At 35.2% G+C, this 24,848-nt stretch overlaps 1 protein-coding gene across 3 annotated transcripts in view; it reads left to right on the top strand.

The window, feature by feature from the left end:
* pou6f2 (POU class 6 homeobox 2) overlaps window positions 1-24,848 on the top strand; it is a 102,971-nt gene that overhangs the window by 35,924 nt on the left and 42,199 nt on the right. For all 3 annotated transcript variants that reach the window (XM_042752018.1, XM_042752019.1, XM_042752017.1), the window contains exon 4: window positions 1,829-2,051. In XM_042752018.1, the coding sequence (XP_042607952.1) occupies window positions 1,829-2,051 (223 nt within the window). The remainder of the gene's footprint in view (window positions 1-1,828; window positions 2,052-24,848) is intronic.

Here is a 24,848-nt window from a genome sequence, read left to right as displayed (position 1 = left end):
CTAAGTGATTCTAAGGGCTTAGGACGTTCCAGTTCAGCCCATTGCAAGGGTTCCGCCAGTAGTGGGCACTCATGCAACGTAATCAATGACGTACATCTGCGTAAATGAGACAGAGGGAAGTTTGCGAGTCAAGGGCATAAGAACACAGACTGGAACGCAGCCTAGGTCAAAGAACAAGAGACAGGAGATCAGGAAAACATTATATTTTAAAACAGGAATAAATTATATTTTAAAACAGATTCAAATAGAAAGAAATAGTTATTTTAAATTGTAACAATATTTAACAATACTTTTATATTATTGAATGTTTTTTCAACCAAAAATGCATTCATAGTACGCAGAGGCATATTTGGAAAACATTTTTAAAAAGTCATAGTCATCCCAAACTTTTGAACCATAAAGTATATTCCAAACACTTAAGAATATATCAGCATATGGATTTCTTAACGGATTTATTTAAAAAGAAAAGATTTCAAGCATCATGTGGACACAGAGGCAAACCAGGCAGTGGCATTCACTTTGAGATTGAGATGAGATGCTGACTGACAATCTTTGATTTTGTGCCTCAAGTAACCAACATCGCACACACACTTAAAACAGCAAGATTAAGCATATGTCACACAGCTTTGTCAGAAGAGTCTTTGTTGTCATCCTTTGAGTGGTTAATTGATTTTTTATTTTTTTTTTGCATTCTTTTAATGTCAGTGTTTTAAGTGAAAGAAATGACATCTTTCAGTATGTTCTATAAGAAGGGTTTTTGTCTTTTTGACAAATTCCTTTTGTCTGTTTGTTTTTCCATTTAGATGGAGAAAGAATATTTAATAGTGTTATTTTATGCTGATTATCATTTGATTCAAAATGCGTTATAAATGAAATGAGTAGAGCAAATGAGTAAAGCCTTGTCTTATCGTACAGAAATCAAATGCACCAGTGAACCACTTTCAGTTTGATTGTTTTCTCTAGAACCACCCATCCTGAAAAAAAACTGCTTGTATAATTGGACTTTTGCCATTCTATTCCATGTAATTCCATGCATTTTCCTCTCCATTCATAAATTAGGAACAGTGCAGCAATGCCAGAAATTATGAAATTGCAGGAATGTTTTATTCTGCGTAACATTAAAGGCCACAAATAAAAATTCTGTGGTTGTTTACTCAATCTCATGTTGCTCTTTTCTATACAACTAAAGAGTCTGAGACACTGTTTCACACTATTGACATTGTACAAATTTATCATTGAATGCTTGAAAAATAAGACTTGGATGACAAAGCCTTCAATTATAAAGTTGACTGTACAAATTAAGCCAAAGAAGCAGCGATAAATGCTAATGGGGCTGATGATAACGTAGCCTGTGTTTGTAAGCGCGAGAGAGAGTGAGAAATTGCTGGCTTGATGGAAGGAGGAGCAGGCTGTGTGGTAGCTGAATCACAGACAGGCTTTTTCTACAGTATAGAGGTGTAAAACAGTGCTTGGGTGAGCTGAAAAGAAAAATGTTCTGGTCTCCTGCAGGAAAAGCATTTGATTTGTCAGACCCAGCAGTGGGTTCTGCTAGCACACAACACTTTTAGCTAATATTATCCAATTCTCAACAGTAAGTGTTTTGGCATCAATGTTTTTCTGTATTTTGTGTAAATTTTTGAGATTTTAAAGGAGATCTTCATATGCATTTCAAACTGGAAGATAAAAATTCATTATATACATATAAATATGGGAAATAATTTTAAATAAAACGTAAAATTATATATATATATAAAAAGAACACTACTGTGATGCTTCGTATCATACTTAAAAAAAACTTAATTAACTTCCTATTTGTTCTTTCTTTCAGTCTCTGTTGGTTGCTCAGCAGCTGGCGTCAGCGGTTAGTGGAGTGATGTCCGGAGGAGCTCCTGGTCTCAACCAGCCCATTCTGATCCCCTTTAACGCTGGCGGGCATCTCGGTGGGCAGCAGGGCCTGGTTCTGTCTCTGCCCACTGCTGCCAACATACAGGGCCTGGTGGCAGCCGCTGCTGCTGGAGGCATCATGACGCTCCCCCTACAGAATCTGCAAGGTATGAGTCCATATTGATCCGATTAAAAAGAACTGGTGTAGAAACAATTTTAACACATTTTGAAGTAAAAAAAAGTGAAATAGTATTTTTTTGTAAAACATAATTGAGTGATCTTTGTATTATTTAAAACAAAATTTGCAGTGCTGTGTTTCAGTATCAATTTTTTGAAAAGGATTTTTGTTTTATTTTTTATTTTTTATGAAAAGATCAGCAAGATACTGTATGTTAAGTAAGTGTACATGATCTTGTCTAGGTTATGGTCTTTTTACTATAATTCTGACTTTAAGTCTGACGTCTCATCAAAGCAATGCAAATATGTGTACATATAGAGTATGTAGAGACCACAAAAACAAAGCCAAAACCCAAAAAAAAAAAAAAATACAAAAAACAAATCCAAGACATGACATGTCCAAAAAAAAAAAAAAAAAAAAGAGGATGTATGGTCACCCTGTTTAAAATTAGATTTTGAGAATTATATAAATAATATTAATATGGTGTTGTTTTTGGTCTCTTTACTTTAACTTCAATTTCTGGCCAAAGTTTGAATCTCGAGTCATACTGTATGTACACAATCTTATCATCATTGTTTTTTTCTTAATTAAATCTATATAAAATAATGCTAAAACTAAATCAATGCTCAAACTAAAAATGAAAAGTAAATTAATGCTCATAATAAAGAAGTTGTTATATAATTGTGTTCGTAGCACCATCAGAACCTGTAAAGTCAAATTCAACAAGGATCTGTTCTACATCATTCAGTTTTTAAGTTTGTTGTGTTTTTTGGGACTCCTAAAAATGGTGGCATCACCTCATCCAAACAGCATGCGTTTAAGAAAGTGCTCAGAAAGGCAGAGGACAGGAGGATCAGAGGGATATAGGTGGGGAAAGTAGTTCACATTCATTACAGGTCAGCGTTTTGCAACGAAGCGCAAAAGCACTTTAAGGCTCTTTCTTCTTTCAGTAGGAGTATTCACTAGCATGCTTGTGTCTTCTCCTCTTTACCTCTATCTCTCCCCCTCCTCTTTCCATCCGTCCACGCGTCCATACTTCTCCTCGCCTTTTAAACTTTAATGCACAAATGTTCTCTTTTGATCATAGTTGTAAATGGTTTTCATTTTAATGTTTAAAACATTGTCTCTTTTATACCATTAGATTGAGGGGTGGAAGGGGGAAACCGTCAGTCATAAATCTTAGATGAGGTGCCTTCTCTAATGCCTGACTAAAAAATGATAGGTTATAAATTTGAGTGCATGTAAAATAGCACGTTTTCTTTTTTTCGTCTGAGGAGGAGGAGGCCGAAGATTAAAATAATGCACGGCAGGAAACAGGTTGTCCCGAAGAGATGGATGGCTAAAATAGTGGAATGGAGAAGAAGTCTCTAATGGACACAAACATGCATAAATAACAACACGCGTCAAAGCACGTCTAGGCTTTTAATAAACACTCACATGGGCTAAATAAATATCTAAAAATTCCCAGAATTCCCTCAGTCACGATAATGTGCCTTTGGGCCCGGCCTCACATTTCCAAGACTCTCTAAAATGGACCCTAAACGTTCTACGCTGAAGTGAATTTGAATGCTCCATTAATTGTCTGTCTTAAACTTTTAGGGGTTTAGCTGGACATTAACTTTCATGCTTGTGCGGCTACAGTCTTTTTTTTCATTTAAATTTGTTTTTTAAAGTCTGAGACTATATTGAAAATCTTGGATTACGAATCTAATTTAAACTTGGTATTAGTATTTTAGTATGTTTTACTAAAAATATATTTTTTATTTTGTCACATTGCATTGCTATAATATATAAGAAAAACAACAAAAAAAATGCAATGACAAAATAATATTAATAAAAATGATTGTTTACTAAAATTTAATATTTATAATTTTGCACAAAAGGAGCTGTCCTGAGCTTTTAAAGGAATGCATAACCAACAAATGATTCATGTTGTTCCAAATTTATACGACTTTCTTATGTGAAACATTTTGAAAAAAAGTTTCAGCATTTCTTTTTTTTTTTTACCACTTTGCAGTTAAAGTCAGGGTCCAGTTTTGTTTGGATCTCAGCATTCTTCATATTATCTTCTAAAATAAAATAAACATAAGAAAAAAAGCATCCATGAAACTACATTACAATCATAACACATTATCTTGTGATTTGTCAGAATGTTCTTCTTGCACTCAAATTGTGAACATTGACATTGTGTTTATCTCTTGCACAAATACAAACAGAAAAATGCTCGTCCTAAAAACAAAAAAAAAGGTACCCAGTGATAAACTACTGTGACTTATTCTGACTAGGCCTCTCAGTTTTAGATGCAGAACCTGAGGGATTCTCTAAGGGTGTAGTGTCATGGGTGCCATGTGACATTAAATGATTTGACTGTGTCTGCTCTCCCTACAGCCAGTCACACAGTCTCACAATCCCCCCAATCCTATCCCATCAGCCCCCCATTGATGGAGAGCTGCTGGCACAGCACTTCTGCCAGACCGTCTTAGTTGAGCCGTGAGTTCAGCCCCGCAGGCCTGATTAATCACAACCTGCAGAGATCTCCACCTCAAGGCCCAAAAACGACACATAGATCAGTGTGCTCATGTAGTATGTTCTAATTAACTCCAGATCAAACACTCCTCTGTTCAAGGAAAGTGAAGGAGATGGTAAACTTTCATACATCTTAAAAGAGAAGTCACACTAACGAGGAACAAATAAGATATAATACCTTGTGTCAGGGTGAGAATTCAATTACAATATTTGAAGTTAAAAAACAAAAAGTAATTTACTATGTCATAGTCTTGTGAATGCATTGTGTTATTCATTCCACCTTTTGACCCACTATCAGAGCAAGATACCAGTTATTTGGGTATTATTGCATAAATGACAATAGAGAAAATAGAGTCCTGATGACTATGAATGCAGTTATATATATGAATAGGAGTTGTAAAGAATCGTAACATAAGGATCTGTTTGTCAATATTAATTAACGCCATGAACTAACAATGAAAAGTTTTTTATATAAGAATTTATTGATATCCATACGATATATACATACATTCTATTTTAAACAATTATTGCAAAAACACACTTTTGAGAGGTGATAATAATTGGCCTTAACTAATCAAACATATTTGTTCAGTTTTATAAAATACTACTTTAGAATTACAGTGTTTGTGATTCCCTGAAAGAAACAACTTTATTTATAGTTATTTATTCAGGATTCGGACTACACTAGTTCTACTACATTAGTACACTACTCTAGTCAGACTACACTAGTTGATCCTTCCATACCCAAACATATTGACTTCTTGAACACTCTTCCAGTCAAGCATATAGGCCTGCCCACTTTTTGTTGGTATTAACCTATGAATCATTTATTTTTTAGTTGCCAAATATTTATTCCAGCACAATCTCATGTACAGTAGTTCCAAACATGTGTGATTTTTGTGCAACATACAGTAAAAGAAGATATTTTGGAAAAATGTCTCATGTTTTTTGGTTTATACAATGGAAGTCATTTTTTTTCTGTGTTCTAAATGATGTCAGAATTTTCATTTTTGGGTGAACTAACCCTTTAATGTGAAAAAAAGAATGACATCACTTTTAAGACAAAAGTACTTATATTGCTGCTAGAGCCCTTTGTAACATCGTAGCTCACCTTTTCCAAATTAGGAGACGTCTGCCTCGCTGAGACCGTCCATGTGAGTGTGCCGAGCAGAAGGCTCAGTGGTGCGTGTGCAAACCCGCCACTGCGTCTCTGCACTGATGAATGGTCGTCACAGCGATGGGGCAGCTTCATGAAGTTCGGCACGGTCGTCTAAATAAAAGCCTGTGCTTGCGTTACTCTGCGCTCATTTTAAACCCTGGCGCCGCTGTAGCTTGTTATTTTGTCAGGAAGATTAATGTCTGGACATGTCAAGTAAAGAAAGTGAATTCCCTCTTGAACACTATGTGTACAATTCCAGCTGTAACTTGAATAGAATAAGAATAAGCCTCATGTTTGTTTGTCCATCAGACTGTAAACATGGTGTTAGGAATGGAATTAATCATATATATATATTTAGAAATGGTGTATATTTAGGAAAAAGATTGGATTGTAAATTATAATGTGAATATATATGAGGTAAGGTGGTGTTTCAAAAAACATAGCAAAATGAAAGTGTGTTTGCTTGACACTGTGACATTTCCTTATGCCACAAATAACATTGTTTGATTTCATTTGACTTGATATGAGACTTAATGATATGATTTTGCTGCTTTGAAAATTACAAATCCCTCTGTTGTATGTTCCTACCATATTCTGTCTCATAACAAACCAAATGACAGAATGTGCTTCTCCTTACATCAAAGCATCTTTCAATAAGCTGCAGAACGAAAATAACATCTACGTTGTTGCTCATCAGCTCAGAAAGCCTCAAAACAGGCCTCTCTCAAAAAACATAAGGGTAACCCTCAGATCATGAAATAACTGTCTTTTCATGACCTATGAAAAGGCTTTTTGGAAACATCCTTGTAATACACCATATTTTCCCTAAAGAGATGTAAGGCAAATGAAAGATCAGTGCTACATTGTCAGCCTACTTTGAGTTAATGCAGAACAAATGTATACTCGGCCCCTTTCATAGTCATATTGTACGCTGCCTGATCGGAGCACATCAGAACCTGCAGCGTAGCGTGTACAGGGGAAGGAATAGTGCGCGAGAGTGTGCGTTCCCTTTGCAGGAAACATAAAACGGCACTCAGGGATGAGGAGTAATTGCCTGAGTCTCTCTGCGCTCGTAGGCTAATGAGGAACCATGTTGGCTCTAATCACAACACTGCTCCTCTGTCTCAATGAAAGAGCAGTTGTAGTCTCACAGGAATCCCTCTCCTGTCAGACTGGGGCATCGCTTTAGACTGAGTACTGACACAGACGGGGAACTTGAAGCTGCTAACTCACTTAGTTTAACTAAAAGTAGCCAAGTCAAAGGGAAACTCGAAGCCTTAAGGGTGATAAAGTTGCACATGGGAAAAAAGACAATAGAAAGCACATAATTTGCTTGCGATATGTTTGTAACTAAAGTAACAAGAACTGTTACTCTTGTTGTATTTAAAAAAAAATACTGCAGGTGAAAGTTAATTTGAAGACTTTCGTTTAGATGTCGAGACAATACTTGCTAAAGGAAAGTTAACTGCTACAGCAAATGATACCTCTCTAGAGAATGTGGGTTTACAACTTCGACAAGATGATACAAACTTTGCTTTAACTAGAGAAATTAAATTAAATTAAATTAAATTAAATTAAATTAAATTAAATTAAATTAAATTAAATTAAATTATTTAAGTGCAAAATGTATATCTGTTTACATTTCAAAAATTGTTTGTTTATGATCCTTGAAGACACTTTATTAAGGCGGTAGCTCCATTAACTGGTTGTTGAGTGAACTGTCCGTGGTGCTGAACTTAAGGGGTATTATGTAGATAGAAAAAAATAAAATAAAATAAAATAAAAAAGAGGCTTTATGTAACCTGTATTTGTGTTTTAATGTTCTGTCACCAAAAATAACATTTAGATTTTTAAGATTAAGTAGCATGATGTACTAATTAGGTTAAAATTACAAATTAAAAAGTTTGGGGTTGGTAAAATTTGTTACATTTTTTGTCTTTTATGCTCACAAAGGCTACATTTATTTGATAAAAAAAAAAATTACAGTCAAAACTGTAATGTTGTGAAATATGATTACTATCTAAAATAATGTTTCCTGTTTTAATAAAGTTAAAAATGTATTTCTGTGATGGCAAAGCTGATTTTTCAGCAGCCGTTATTCAAATCTTAACTGCACATGATCCTTCAGAAATCCTTCTAATATGCTGATTTGTTGTTCAAGAAACATTTATTATTGTTTTTTTGTTTGTTTGTTTGTTTGTTTGTTTGTTTGTTTGTTTTTGTCAGTGTTAAACATACATTCTTTTCAGGATCTTTCATGAATAGAAAGTTGAACAGTATTTATTTGAAACCTAAATCTTTTCTAACATTATAAAAATCTTCTCTGTCACTTTTCATTAATTTAATACATCCTTCCTTAATTAAAGTATTAATTTCTTAAAATTTCTTAAAAGTGTAGCTGTTTATACAGAGACAGATACATCCATAGCATAGCAAGTTCATCTGTCTTGAACAGTAATTCAACCACTAAAAAGAATATTTAGATCTTTACATCTCAAACAACATTTTCGTATGATGGAATTTTTTACGAATAATATGAGCTGCACATTTTTGCTTTTAGATCCTATTGAATGTCCTGCCCCATTATAAGTGCATTGCTGTAAACATTCTTCAGTCTTTGAAATCAAGCAAAAATCAAGTCAAAATGATTGTCTGTGGTAATCAACAGCATGCCACTGATGCTGTCCATGGTGCTTAACTTGTTTTAAACCCTTTATCGTAAAAAAGGATATTTCTTTCTCTCTCTATCTATCTCTTGTCTTAACTTAAAGTACTGTATTCCCAGCATGCCTTCCACATTGTCCTTTAATGTTTCAAGTTTGAGGCAATTGTAAGACGATTCATAGGGAGAGAGTCGTATTAAATAAAGAAGAGTGATAAAATTGCTGGCGCCCTCATACATTTCAAAGCTAATGTGACTAGCAGTGCACTAGCAGCACCTGCACACAGACTTGCTGTGGTAATTTGATTGATTTGTTGTGACAGCAGCCAAATAATTGAGAGTGAGAGGTGGTGTGAGTGTGTGTGTGTGTGTGTGTGTGTGTGTGTGTGTGTGTGTTTTAGGGGGGTTACACCACATGTTCTCCAGGAAGAGACAAAGATTCTCATCTTCCGCTCACTTTGGATATTGTTCAGTTTTCTTTCCCACTGAGTGTGATGTTGGGTGACTGCATATGACAGTGGCTTAGCCACAAAAATAACACAAATCATAATGTACACATACGCAGTGAGGTTGGCCCACACATATCTAGGTGCTCAAACAGAAAGCACCTCACGTCACAAACATTAGACATCATTGCACAAAGTACAAATACATTTTACCACATCACACTCAAATGAAGCATGTGCACACGCTAGAAATGTTATCGTGTTACAGCGTGTGTTTTTGCAGGTTCTTTTTTCTGCCAGAATGATGTACATAAAACATTATGACATTTAGCAGTTTATTTAAACTTTCTCATAAAAAAAAAATGTTTTTAAATAAATGAAATATTTGATACGCATAACAAAAATATTAAGCAGCACAACTGTTTTCAACATTGATGATACAAAGAAGAAACATTTTGAACTCCAAATCAGCATTTTAGATGGATTTCTGAAGGATCATGTGACACTGAAGAATAAATGAATGGCTACTAAAAATTCAGCTTTGCTATCTCAGGAATATATAGTAGATAGAAAACAATTTGTTTTGAATTGCAATATTATTACAGTTTTACTGTATTTTTGATCAAATAAATTCAACCTCGGTTAGTATAAGAGACTTCTTTCAAAAACATGGGACAAAAACAAAGTTGTACCAACCCCAAACTTTTTAACAGTAGTGTAAATACTGTATACACACATTGTTTAGTTATTTAGTTTTTAAGTATTTATGAAATCTATGAATGTCAGGAGAAAAAAAAACTGAAAATGAAAATTGTGTGTCATGTTAGTGATTCCATTTTCATTTGAGTGAATGAAGAGAGTTAGCCTAAAACAAGGATTTCCTTCTTTTAAAATTAATTTTAATGGACATTTACATGTGTTTATGTGCATAATAGCACAATGATTATTCTGAACTGTGTTCTTTTATCTTATAGTTGCAGTTTATAAGTGGCACATCATGTTTCTTCATATTTAGCTATCAAAACGGAAGATTTTCCTAAGTTTTAATCAGATGATTTTTGATAGTTACCAACATTTAGTTGTCCATCACACTGACTACAATTATTAACTTTAGGCCTACCAAACAAAATCAGACCTAACTGCATCAGTTGTGCATGTGAAATGTTAAGGGCACGGAGTGTCCTTCGGGTGTCATGTAAAATCAAGCTGTTAATGTTTGACATATTGGTGGCGTTTGTCATCTTGAAATGGCTTCACCAGCTGCCTGTCCTGCCACATACTGTTCTGTCCTGCGTGACTGGTGGCATTGTCACTCTGTTTAAACTGAGAAAAAAGGAAAAATCCCCGTCCTCAGAGAAAGAGAGCGAGGAAGAGAAATGGAGGGGGGTGTGAAGGAAGATTGGAAAAGACAATAATAATGGTAATCGGATATGGCTTTGTCCGTTTCGATCGAGGAGGCCACATTGCTTCGGCCCTCCTGTGGTAAAACCGAAAGAGACACACAAGCTGAGACCCGGGATGCAGAGCGGCCCACATATACAGTATGCCTCTGTGATTCTGCTGGGATTTAGCCTCCCTCCACTCATCCATGTTCGATACATATTTTATGGTAATTGCATCAGTCTACAAATAATTGGGAAGTGCCAGTAATGTTTTTTAAAGGAGTGAACTGGCAGTTTTCTCTCCCGATGAAGAACTGGTGCACGGAGGCCTGAAATAACTTAAGCCTCTCAAACTGGCATTAAATTAAACCTATCGTTTAGAGCGCGTTCACCGCACCTCCTCCTAGCCCCCCCACCCCCAAACCGCTGAGACTACAGCTCTCTGGAGCTAGAGCATCTGAAGCAAAGCCACATGTTTGTGCTGGCAGAGTCCAGCCCTGCGCCCATGCTCACTCAGATATGTAATGAAAGAGTAGGAGGCTGTTGGAGTAAGGGATATACATACATCCTGCAAACTGTTCAGCACACACTAGACATGGGATTAAAAAAGCTATAAAAGTAATGATTGAAGGAGGTATAGGTGGAGGGGGCAGGTTTTGGAAAATAATGGAATGAGTGTTTCATAATCCAAAAAAGTTGTCAAAACTAGATTTATAGATTTGGATTTAGATGTTTTTTTTCTGTGTGAAAGTTGCTGCCATGATGCTAATGTGATATGGATGGTTGGATGGACAAAAAAAAAATGTATATATATATATATATTTTTTTTAAACAAACTGTCTACCTTTGTTCTTTTTAATTTATGAAAAACCATCATTACATTTATGATATATAAACAAGGATTGAAATAGTCAAAAAACAATTTATTAATAATTAAGATTATTTCTATATCCTTTTATTTAAAAAATAAAAAAATTACAATTGTCCCTTAGTTGTTGCACCATTCCACATTAAAAAACAAAACAAACAACTTTATATTGTTCTTTAACAGAATATTTTTATTGTGTGTCATTTCCAATCAAGCTGTAATTTTGTCAAATTACACCAAAATATTTAATTGTTTGTATTTATTTTAGTTTGTATGGTTGAAATTAGGCTTGGTAAAACAAAAGAGTCTACCATTTTACTTCAAAAATCTATACATTTTAACCACTGTTATTTTCACCACAGAATACATTTATGCAAATCTCAAATTATTAAATGCATAATTTGAGATTTGGCAGAAATTACACTTGTGAAAAATGTCATGACTTAAAACTCCTGAACTGAGTTAAAATGCTATATATATATATATATATTTTTTTTTTTTTTCTCCTTTAAACAACTATTGTTTTTATCGATGAACATACAGTTCTTGAAACTTGTAAGTTTGCCTTGAATCAGGTTAGTTAATTTAATACATGTTCCAGTTTGTGAGAATACAAAGTTTGAAAACAAGCAATGTCATTACAGCAGAAATACCAAGAAGAAATATTTGAGCCTGTACCAGTGTAGGTACCACTGGCTTACAAAAGTAATGGAACATCTCTCTTCAAAGATTTATGCACTGAAGAATACTTAGAGCTAGTGGTTTGATAAACCAGATAGGACAAGTTCTGAAGCCCTTGTTTAACTGCTTAAAGCCCAGCCTAGTCATTCAGCACAGAGGTACTATATTCCTCTTGTAATTTTCGGTACCTTGTCCCCTATCTTATTAAAATCCTTACATAGACTTCTGAGACACATTTCATATGCTTTCTGTTGTCAAGCTCTGGAAATGGAAATTGATTAGTGATTTACATGGTCAGTGAGGGGAGCACGAACTGACGAAACATTGTAAATGAAATATTAGAGTCAGAGCAAGCAGAAGGCGAAAGAGAGATGGTAATCTGTGGGGACTGTTATTCCTGTCTGGAAGAACCGGGTAGCGTTTTTACATTTATCTGGGTTCTGCATGACTCGTAATGCTAATGGTAATTTCATGGGAGTGAAACGGAATGAAAATGGGGTTATCACACTCCACTGACAATGTGCGATTGTGCTCTGTCACAGGACCTCGTAAACCATATTTCATTCTTTTGTGAGTGTGTGTGTAATATGACTTATGGCTGAAACTCCCCTGCAATTTACTGTAAGAACTCAAGGTTTTGGCTGAAACAATTAGACTGAAAGCGAGAACAAAACGTATTTGCGTGGCGATAGAGAACTTGTCGCGACCTATACTCATTTTTGTTAGTAATTGGTATTTTATGTAAAAAATATGATAATTAGGCTTCTTAATGGATGAAAAAAATAAAGGTTTGGGCCTTTGTGTGGTACACATCACTTTTATTTCATTTTAACTAAAAAATGCATCACACTGCATTTTGCCCTCCACGAGAAAAAGTTAAGTTTGGCATTGTTACAGCTCTCCGGGAAGTTTTAAAGAAAGTTAAAAAATGCGTAGGTGTTCAAATGAAATTTGCTCTGGCCACTTATGGCTTAAAAGAAGAAACATTTGTCGATAAAGTACAGTGAAATCTCCAAATGAAAACAAGTGTATTGAATGTCCAAAACGATCAATAGCAACCTCGCAGCTTATCATTGCTGACTTACAACGGAATCAATAAGAAACCTACACATATCTGGCTTTGTCATTACGACTGTGCCATTCAATCTATATCTAAAGAATCAGCCTATCAATACACATCACAGAGCGTTTTAATACAAGTGCTATAACTTTCTCTTTTCCTCTTTCGCTTAAGCCGCTGCAGGTATATTAACAATTCAATCCATATAACCTCGCAAATGTATTTTAATAAGGATCACTATTCAAGCTGATAGTGAGTGACACATGATAAGTGTTTCATTTGTCATTTCATATCAGATGAAAAGCCTAAATATGAGAGGGTCCAGAATTTGACCCTTCGGTCAGGTGAAGGTCTATATCTCAGATAACGCCGCTCGCCCTCCTCTCTCAGAAACACAAGATGCTGTGGTGATTTTTGACACGGCAGATGGTGCTGAAACCAAGCCTTTTTGGAAGCGGCAGACAGGCTAAAAGCTATCTGCGGTTTCTAATTGCCATCTCAGGGCCTAATTACCTTAATTAATAGATGTACTTTCTGGGGAAGGGGTTCGGATTCAAGGGTCTTCTGTAAGTGTTAAGGGGCCCTAAAAGGCCCCAGAGGAAGGCAGGCTGGAATGTAATGGTCCCTGAGGGCTCCTTGCTGAAAACACAGCAGACGCATCAGGGTTGGATCATGTAGCTGGTAAGTAGACCACAGACTCGAGAGAAGAGGAGATATCGTCACATTAAACTCCTACATCTTTCACAAACAGGGCAGAGTGTTAGACACTGCTGGAAGAGGAGAGGAGGGGGCTGAGGGCAAAGAGACACACTCAGTGTGTCATTTTGCCCTCAAACATGGAACTTTTTACCCTCTCAATCTTTCTTTCTTGTGTTTTTTTATTTCTATTCATTGTCAGTTTGTCATTGTTTAATTTGTTCTGTATTCTCTGTATTTTTTCTCTTAAAACGGTTCTACAGCATTCAGAATCATAATATTGTGTATTTTATTTTATCACAGAATTCCTACAGATACAGAAATTTAGAATTTTAGAATTTCCATTTAGAATTTCCAGGCCTGGGAAAATCATTAAAGTTAATAATACTCTAAAAATTCACATACATTACTAAAAGTTAATACATAATTTGTCTATAATATATATTTTTATTAAATACGTAATTTAATGGAACAAAGTTGCTGTTATTGTACCTTAGTACTTCTACTTTTTTATTCTTTTTTTTTGTAAGCCAGTAATGTAAATGTTAAAGAATACTGTGGCGTTCATTATCTTTTCTACTTGATCCTCTGTATTTTCTGTTAAAAAGCTTCCACAGCAATGAAAAACATAATAACGGTTCTATTTTAATAAATTGTATATTTTTTATTTAGTTTATTCTGTGTTTAAATTTAAATCTGAGCTTTCATTTAAAAATGACTAGCTATATTTTCCCCTGAAAATTCTCATTTGAGATATTTAATATTATGATAATGTGCTCTTTTTATTATATTCTCAGAGGAAATGATGACCTTCACTGACAGAAAGTCCAAAAGAGTGGCTTCCACATAATGTGTGCACGTCCTGTGTGCATTACAGTATTTCATCATGATAAATCTCCTCTCTATGAGCCCTACGTGTGATATTAGCAATGGCAAGTTCTATTTGCTTTCCCGGCCTGGGCAGTTAATGTTAAAAAAATGGAAAAAGAAACAACGTCCATCAGCTAATAGGAAATCCGTTGTGCTTCCACACATCTCTGACCATATTTCTTTCCTCTCCTTCTCTCCTTGTTAGTCTTTCCCTCCATCTTTTTTTCTATGATCTCCACCCCCTTCTTCCTCCTCCTCCTCCTACCCATCATGCCCGTTGTCGGTGTCCTGCACGAGCGAGAGATGTGCGCGTGTACGTCCGGCCCGCATACATTTGCTCTGATGATGTATTGTCCTGCTGAGGAGTTTCATTTACTGTGGCTGGCCTCTGCTGAACCTGTTGCTAGTCACTGAGCATGATAAGCGCATAAGTAGCACGCCACTTCATTCATCATGTATCGCTCAGACCACTCAAATACCTCATAGGCCATGCAGGAGAGAAACTACTAAACCGGCAGAAAGGATCACGGTGCTTTTTTCCGAAAAGCTGAGGTCGTAATAAACATCATATGCTTTGTTTTTTTCTTTTCTCTCCAAAGAGTTTTGCAAGGAAGACTGCTGTTTAAGATGTTGTTGCAAAACGGTTTGCGTGTATGGTTCATCGTGTGTCAGGGACAACCAAAAAAATGTGTTGAACAACGTACACAAATTTGTACGCATTTGATATTTCGGGATAATTCGTGTTTCGAATCAGCGGGTGACTTTTCCACTTGTGCTTTCTTACGTATTGGGTTTTATTAAAGTGCATTAGGAATCACAAGCAGTGTCATGTCACTTAGAGCTCTACGTTTCAACAGACCGGCTGCCCGCGGGCACAACGCTCTTCTCCCCTTCGTTCGGTAGCACGCAATAGTGCTTACATGCTCCACGAGACGAGCAAAAGGAATAATTAAAGAGGTGACAGATAGTGCAATAAGGATTTAGGGCAAATCCTGTTGTTTAAAGCCGTTTCATTCCATTGAAATATCTTTTTCTTTTACACACTTTCTCGGAGCCCTGGTTTACGCCCTGAATTGGTTTTTCGGTTACATGCGTACATATTCCGTCTTGTGTTTTCAAAGGCCAAAGCAAAGCACAATTCAGGCAGCGAACAACAAAGACCTTATGATGTATGCACATTGTCTTTAAATCACTTCATTTTGACGGAGCTGCCTGCGCAGCCTTGTGCTTATCAACTTAAGGAATGCAGCTGCGGGCAGAACAACAGTGATATAAAAAAATGCATTTTTAATAGCAGGCGGAATGGGAGCGTAATCCTCAAATCTGCCTTTTCTAAAAACATTTCTTCGTTTCTAATACAGATGAAATTGCTATCAAAATCAGACCATAAATGAGGCTGTAATATAATGTGGATGGGCCAATTCTGTGCCGTCGTCCACCTTTCCTCGCTTTAAAAGTGCCCCCTCATTCCCCCCTTCATGCTTTTACTGTCAGTCAAAGAGCACTCTTTCTCCCTGGCGCATCAGGGCCCGGCGGTATTGATTTTTCCACCCACTGAAACCACCTCGTGAGCATAAATTTTGCATTAGACACTAAGGGGAAAGCGGGCGGGGGGACAGGACCTCGGGAACTGGGCGCATGGGAGAGGGAAGGCAGACAGGTATTGGCGAAAGAGACAGATGGAGATGCTGAGAGCAGGTAATGTTGGTGTATTAAAGTAGGTGGTGTTTGTAAAAAATTAACTACACTTTGCATAATTAAAAAATATACTTAATTGCAAACTAAATGGATGTTTTTGGACACTTGCATGTTATTTGCAATTAATTTAAAATTGCAAATGTATTGTAGTTTAAATTTGTAGTAAAGTAGTTTTTATTGACTCTTTAAAGTAGGATTCATGTACATCTTTACATGTAATTTCATAATTATATTGTCTCTGAAATATGGATAAAGAACTGAAAAAAAAAACTTGTATGTCATGTGTTTAAATACATTTGTAATGACGAACTAGCACAACTTCAAATGTTATACTGAATAACATATAAGAAAGTTATTAAGCATTTTACGTGCTTTAGTATTTAGTCACACATCAATACTTTAAAGCATGATATGAAAACTTATTGTAAGTGCATTAGGAAACAGTAATTTGTTTAAGTGGCCCTTTGTTGCCTTTCTATTATATTATTTGCAAGTACATTGTTTTAAATAAACTTTAAAGATTTGAAGTACACTACAAGTTCACATTTAAAACAATTAAGCACATTTCTTTTTTTCACAAGGGGTTGTAGGGATTACCTACCCAGTTTTACATAGAAATATGTCACATTATGTAAAATGGTTTTAAATAGGTTTTTATGTTTTACTCTAAGAAAGAATGAAAATAAATAGTTTGAACTAGTGAATTTCCATCCAAGGCATTTCCTAAGGCTGTGAAAGAAGTTTTTATCATAAACTCTCTACTTTTACACCTTGTTCTCTCTGGAAGATGGCCCAGAATTCCTTTAAATCCCCAGCAGAGCCCATGGCAGTAATACACTTTGATCAGACATGCATGTCAGACGGGGGGCTTTGTGGTCTGATCCCAATACGCTGTCCACTTCAGTGCTATAAACACTCAGGGCCTCTCAACTGCAGTCTAACCTCTTTTCCGTTTAGCATTGTCTGATCCCAAACCAAATCACTGATAGGGAATCATCTAATAATGTCTAAACTCCACTGTAAGCACTGGAGATGCCATCTGCTAAAGATGATACAGAATTTTTTTTTTTTTTTTTTTTTTAATTCCAGGCCTTTTCTTTGGAAAAATTTTAAGTAAGGTTTTTATTTGTTTGAACACTGCTGTTAATACTTTTCCAGATATAGAGTATGATATAATTTGAAATAATTGATGGTTCTGTGGTATATATAATGTATATTATTTATAAAAAACAGTAAAAACTGAAAATCTGTATTTATGTACTGTATATATAAAAATATTTTTTTTTTCTGAATTTCTGTTTTTTTTTTTTTTTTTTTTTTTTTTTTTTATCAAGTAAATGCAGCCTTGGTGAGCAGTAGAGACTTATTTAAAAATATATATATATATTAAAATCTTTTTTATTAAAAAAATTACGCTAAATGTTCAAAATATGGTGTATAAATAAATACTATTTTCTTTTTAATATGTATACTATGTATAGAGGAGACTGGGGCTACTTGTCACAGAGACTTTTTCTCACTAACTATAAGCTTCTGAGTCAAAAGCCCAGTTAAATTTACATTTAGTCATTTAACAGACACTTTTATCCAAAGCGACTTACAAATGAAGACAATGGAAGCAATCAAAAGAGCAACGATACGCAAGTGCTATGACAAGTCTCAGTTAGCCCAATTCAGCAGACGTAGCAACCTCTTTTTTTTAATTATATAATAAATAACAAGAAAACAGATAGAATAGAAAATTAATAGAGCAAATATACAAATTCCCTAACAATTGTTCTGCATGTCAGTTTCAAACATCTAGTTCAAAATCCACTTTCTCCTTTTTTGTATTTTTGCCTTTTCAGTTTTATAACTGTTATTGCATTTAGTCTTTAAATAATAAATAATGACATTAAATAATGACAGCCTTCCATTTTAACAGTCAACCCCTTGAGAGACATTTAGTGTGTTAACTAGCCCCAATTCTCTCTCTCTCTCTCTCTCTCTGTCTTACTACAGTAGGTTTGACATTCTTGCTATTCATTCCTGATCATTGATTCTCATTATGTGACCAATTTTTAAAATATTAGTAATTTCCTTAACCAGTTTCCCCCAGCAAATGCTGTCATAACGCAAGAACACGATCAGGCATCTATTGTTCTGTTCCTTTCACTTGTTTTTACGAATCTTTCTCTTCCACCACAGTCGTTTCCCACAGAATTAATTAACTCAGCATTACATACACTGTGCCCTTGTGATTGGCCTTTAATTCACTGCGAAGCCTGTGTGTGTGTGACTTCATTTCTCTGTCACTATTATTTCTAAAGTGACCTACATCATTAAAATGTAGTAAAGTGTACTGTTTTTAGCATCGGTCACTTTGCCAGTCAATAAGATGCACATAATAGATTTTGCATTTTAATTGTTAGTTAATCTGTCTGTTACACACTATGATCAATGTTTCCTATGATCTAACTGACACAGATCAGTCTCAGACGCTCATGTTGTTGTATTTGTCAGGTGGACGCCCTGAAAGGAAGGGGTGTTGTATGGGACAGACAGACAGCGTCCCGTATTAATGAGAAAGCTGGATACTCTGCTTTGCCCTGTACATTCTCTTTGATACTAGAAACAAAAATAGTGCCATCACCCTGTCGGTTCTTGATGACCTCTGCGCTGACCTCTGACAATCAGGCGCTCCACGCTTCACACACACCCACACACACTTACACACATCAAACACACGACAGCTGATTTTTACACTTGGAGTTTGGCGCACACACGTACACAGGGTCACTGAGGTGAGGGGAATGAGCTTCTGTTAAACAGAGGCGTCTCTGTGATCTGTTCTGGAGAATTCTGTTTGCTGCTACTTTGCTTGAGTTCTGGTAGGTCTCAAGAAGAAGGAAGAAAGAAAAAAGTACTAAATTGGAGTGGCTTCAGGTGCAGGGAGGAAAAACAGAGCATCCATACGTCAAGCAGGTCACAGAACCTGTCAGGACGGGCCTCAGCTTCATTTGTGTGCCCGTAGAGAAGGTTGTCAGGTATTATTTAATAACAATGAACTTTTGAGGGTCTGACAGGCTTTATATGTCTCCTTTTTACTTTGGCTTATGGGAAAAAATGAATTAAATAGTGAGGTAATCTACCTGTCCATTTATTTTTAATATGACATGTGGTTTGAATGTATTATGACCTTTAAAAGAGAAAAAGAAAAGCATACTGTATACAGTGTGCTATAAATAGTTGCTTTCTCCAAAGGCAGTGCATTTATTATTCATTTTTATTATAATGATGTATGAGCCATGCTAGCACTGTGCTGAAGTATTTTCTAATTTAGTAATCTCGTGAAAAACATATTAATAATAATATTTAAAATAAAAGAATAATAATATAATATGGACATTTTGTACAAAATATAAAAAAGGGATGTTGTGAAAAAAAAAAAAAACATTTTTTCCACAGTAAATAAATATATTTTACATAAGTTTCAGATGCACACATACACACAATTAACATGGGGACACTACTTTTCAGAAATTTAGGATCAGTAAGATTTTGTAATGCTTTTGAAAGAAGCCCACCAAGTCTGCATTAATTTGATTAAAAAATACAGTAAGAACAGTAATGTACAGACATATTATTACAGTTTAAGATAACTTTTCTGTTTGAATATATTTTAAAATGCTGTTTATTCCTGTGAAGCTGAATTTTCCGCAGCCATTTCTTCAGGGTCACATGATGCTATAAATCATTCTAATATGCTGATTTGGGGAACAAGAAACTATTTTTAGTGCTGACAAAAGTTGTGCTGCTTAATATTTTTTGTGGATTTATTTTTTCCCAGAGTTATTTGCTGAATTTAAACTTCAAAAGAACAGCATTTTTTGAAAGAGACATAATTTGTTACGTCATAAATGTCTTTAAAAACACTTTTGATCAGTTGAAAGCATCCTTGCTGAATAAAAGCATTTGATGGTAAGCAACCACATAGCATTTGTTAACTATACATATATACACACATACAATTTTATATCTCAACCCTCTATTATTCTAAACTTTTAGGCCCCGTCCACAGACGTGTTTTGCTGTATATGAGTGAAACTGATGTTTTTTGAAACCGGGTCCCAGAGTGGAAAAATTAGAAAACAAAACTGATGTTCCAGAGTGGAAAAGATTTGAAAAATATAGGAAAACGCCGCCCTTGCGTTTTCGTGTGGACAGCAAATCCGTATATTTTGTGAAATGATGACGTCATCAGCCCACGTCTCGTCCCTAGTCGGACACCGCTACGTCACGTAACAGCAACAAAAACATGAAAAAACACTGAACGATTGTTTTTTTATTAACTAACATTAACACAGATTAATAAATGTATTGTTCCATGTTCATTTGTATACCGTGCTCAAGGTTAATGCGCATAGTCCAAGTCTTCTTCTCCGTTTTAAATGTATCTCTGTGGCAGAATTGCAGACCCACATGCTGGACTGGCACGTATACTACATCTTTTGTGTCGGTTTTATGGTTTCGTGTGGACGCAGATATTTCTTGAGACGAGGAAAAAAAAGATTGGATAGGGAAAGCTCTGGCTTCGTGTGGACATAGCCTTAGTTGTGTAACAAATGATGGATGACAAAAGTCTATATGAGAACATATGAGAACTGCTAGATTCAATACATTACTATTGTTGCCCAGCATCCTTGAATTTTCTTCATTCCATAGATGCGTGAAGTAAATACTGCTTTCTCTATCTACAATGGGATGACTGTGTACATGTACATTTTCCAGTGGAACTGAATAGAACAGTGCAGTTGTTGCCATTATTACATGTGTTTCTCATTACGCAAAAAAGAAAGCAAGTTAGTTTTTCCAATAAAGTCAAGGTCGCAGTTGAATGTGCTCTGGAGGAGATCCAGGCTGGAAAACGAATTCAAACCTCCATGTGTTATGTTACCATTGTTCAAGGGGTTATAGAGGATGACTTTTATACTAGCATGCTAAAGCGCCATCTGAGTGTTTATATGAACAGAACACAAGGACGTGGAGAGCAGATGACGCTTTAGCATGCTAGTATAAAAATAGTATGTTTGTGTATGTACTGTTTCAATGTATTCAGACCTTTGCAGCTCTGTCATTGCTCTTGCACCTGACTCTTAGGCTCAAGGTCTGCTTCTTCTTTTCCGCGCAGCGAGACCAGATCTGTTTAAAGGAGAGCGGAAGGTTAGAAATGTTTCGTAACGAGATGACAGAGTTTATAAAGCACTCGCTCTCAACTACAGTTTTACCTGCAGTGCTGCCCATATAATAGGGCCATGTGGGACTTCCCTATACAGTCCTGTTCCCCTCTCTCTCTCTCTCCATCTCTCTATTTGTTTTCCTTTTCTTTATATTCTTTTGTTGTTCTGTCTCTTTCTCCGGTCTCACGACTGCTGCGGGAGGAGACCCTCCCATCGCCTTTGATCTTCCCCTTGGTTTCGATAATATTTTTGACAGGATTCAGGCTTTCTCTTTTCTTCGTCCTTTTTTTCCTGTCCTCCTCCTATTCCTTTTCACTTATTTTCCACTTGTAGCAGCTCGCTCGGCTCCCTCTATAGTCGTGCGATGGAGCGCCACATATGTACGCCCTGTCAAGGCCTGCGAGACAACTTGCCCCAACATTTCAAGCGCGAATTGGACTCTTGGAATTTTCCCCGGCGCAGATGATATATAATTCATGCTGGGGTGTGAGAGCGGTGTCAATGTGTCAGGCGATTGAAGAAATGTAAAAGTGGGCTGTTTACTGGTCGAGAGACACACTCTTTTTTCTTTTCTTCTCGGAGTAGGGGAGAGAGGGCTTGTGGTTCATCAAAACCTCGCTTGCCTGTCCAGTTGTGATGCACCGGTAGCCACGCTAATCAAAGAAATGTCAGCAACAATGTGTTTTCTTAGTTATCTTCTGAAAAAAAATTTGCTGGTTTTAATTATTCATCTGCATCAATTAATTATAGACACTTCTTGTCAAGTACGCTGTGCACAAACACATGCTTGACGATAAATTACAAGTCTCGCTTTGTAGCTTAGCATCGATCCATTGTTCAGCTCTTTTGTGATTTATTTTTGGGATGGTTATACTTTGCTAAAAAGTACTGCAAATCAGAACAAATGACCCCTGATGTTAGAAAACTAGATTCAATCTATCGATTTATTGTTAATTAAGTTATTGTTAATTATTGTTAAATAATTTATGTATTGATTCATTCACCATTTTAAGTGTGTGTGTGTGTGTGTGTGTGTGTGTGTGTGTGTGTGTGTGTGTGTGAGTGTGTGTGTGTGTGTGTGTGTGTGTGTGTGTGTGTGTGTGTGGACACTAAATGCTGTTCTTTCCACATTTGAAGCCACTGTCTATTAATTTAAGAACAACTCACACCTCATTTGGACATATTTATATATTTATTAATTAATATCTTGTCAATTAGAACAGATGGCTTAGAGGATAATTATCGTAAATTTCCTTAATATTTACTTTAAAGTAAAAGATATCTTCAGAAGATTCATTGTTATAATGTATTACAAGAATATTTTTCTACCACAATTGCCATTTTTATTTTAAATGTAATTTTAAATATAGTACAGTGACCTCTTATGTGTCAAAATATCAAAGGAATTTTGATTTCTCAGTGCATGACCCCTTTAAAATATACCAAAAATACCAAAATTAAGTGAGATTTATGCTTATATATGATATATATATATATATATAATATATATATAGATATATATATATATATATATAATATATATATATATATAAACACTCCATGGTGATTACTGTAGGTAGCTACACATGAAGTTAATATATAAAATGAAATATATGATATTATCTAAAAAAAAAAATGGTTCATATTCTCTGAAAAAAGTCCTAACTTTAACAATTTTTAGGAAAACATCACAAAAATATGAAAGAAAATTGTTTGTGGTGTGCATGAACATGATAATTTGAGTCATACCTTTTACTAATATGGTTGTCAGTCTCAAAAACTGTGTAGCTTCAACACCTAAATGGATTCAAATATTGAGATATTGCAGTGAGATATCATCTTAGTGCCACCAAAAGAGAACATCTTGGTCTATTTCTGTTGTAACTCCAAAATAATGGTGCCTATAAAATGTGTGTGACATCTTGGCTTTAAGTGCAGTGCAGAAGAACCGTCTCTGTTTGATGACTTCGCAGTGAAGAGTTCATTATCAGAACGTTGAGCAGAGGTCAGGCATCTGTCTGAAAAGCGTTCAAACAGAAGGTCACATTGATTCTTTCTGATGTGTTTGCAGTCTGTTTTTCAGTGTTGGCATTCATAATGTGTATGGATAATTTGAGTTGACTTTTTTGGTATGTGAGTTATCATTCAGTAAGTGCAGAAATAAAGCAGATTTTGACACAAACATGTGAATGGAAGACTCTCCTTTAAGAGTATAACCTAGGTCGTCTTGTTCTGTCATGGACTCTGTAAGTGAAGTCCAGCTCAACGTATAGGTCTTTTAGAGAGTAAATTTGTTTCTCCAGTCTCAGCAGAGCGTCTGGTTAGTCAGAAGGCTGTATGGCACAATTTAGGCTCTATTGCTGTCTTACAAAAAAAAAAAAAGACTAGCATGACTTCATGGGAATTACAATTAATGCTTCTTTTCATGTACCACACAAAAAAATAAAGGCTTTGACATGTGCATCCAGAGTTTCCAGTACACATCCATGTTCTTTGTATTCAGGGAAAAATTATAAAATATACTGTATATACACTACTTTTCAAAAATTGGAGTCAGTAAGATTTTTATTTTTTATTTTTATTTTTTAAAGAAATTGATACTTTTATTTAACAATGACACATTAAATTCATCAGGACACATCAGTTCCAAATAAAGAAATGTATAATGTCACAAAAAAAAGCAAATCAAATGTTCTCTTTATCAAAGAATCCTGAAAAAAAAACAATCATTAAGAAGCACAACAATTTTTTCAACTAATAATAAAAAGAAGAAAAGCAACTAACTGAAATGTATAATATATTAAAGTAGAAAACCTTTCTTTTTAATTGTAAATATGCAGCCTTTGTGGACATAATACTCTAATGAAAAAAAAAACATAAATACTTGTTTTCAGATATTATATCTTGCATTATTTTTTCTAACCCATTGTCAGATATTTTTATTGTTCTTGATTTAATAAAAAAAATCTAACAAAATATAATAAAATAATATAAAATAACAAAAAAAAAAAAAAAAATAAATACAATTATATTATATTATACTATTATAATACTATATAATATACTATATGCAATGCATTTTTGGCTGGTTTTGTGTAATCACAGATCTAAAATAAAAAATAATTACAATTAATACAGTAATTTGATCTTTAAAATTAATGAGTTGTCATCTTGTTACAGTCACGCAAACGTCAATTTTCCTGTTACAGTTTGTAGCTCTAAGGGCTTTTTAAAGGGGAGAGGCCCATTTAAGAAATGCAGTGAATTACTTTAAATGATGTCTAAGAGTCCTCAAGATAAGATGGAGGACGTTCTCTGACTACAAAAGAATGGAACATCTTTTTTTACAGGACGGTTCTTACCTCAGAAGCATCTTGAAGTCTTCTGCTTGGGCTGTTCAATAATTACAATACGCCAGAAAAGATACTATGTAATGGCCAGCAATCAGTGATGCTTCTGCAATTACAAGCTAAGGAAAGGACTAAGTGGTACAAGCACCATCATATTGTCCAGGCCAAG

This window comes from Cyprinus carpio, chromosome B24 (genome assembly GCF_018340385.1).
Source record: "Cyprinus carpio isolate SPL01 chromosome B24, ASM1834038v1, whole genome shotgun sequence".
Classification (NCBI taxonomy): domain Eukaryota; kingdom Metazoa; phylum Chordata; class Actinopteri; order Cypriniformes; family Cyprinidae; genus Cyprinus; species Cyprinus carpio.
Note: the sequence above shows the minus strand (reverse complement) of the source record. Positions and strands in the feature narration are given on the sequence as shown.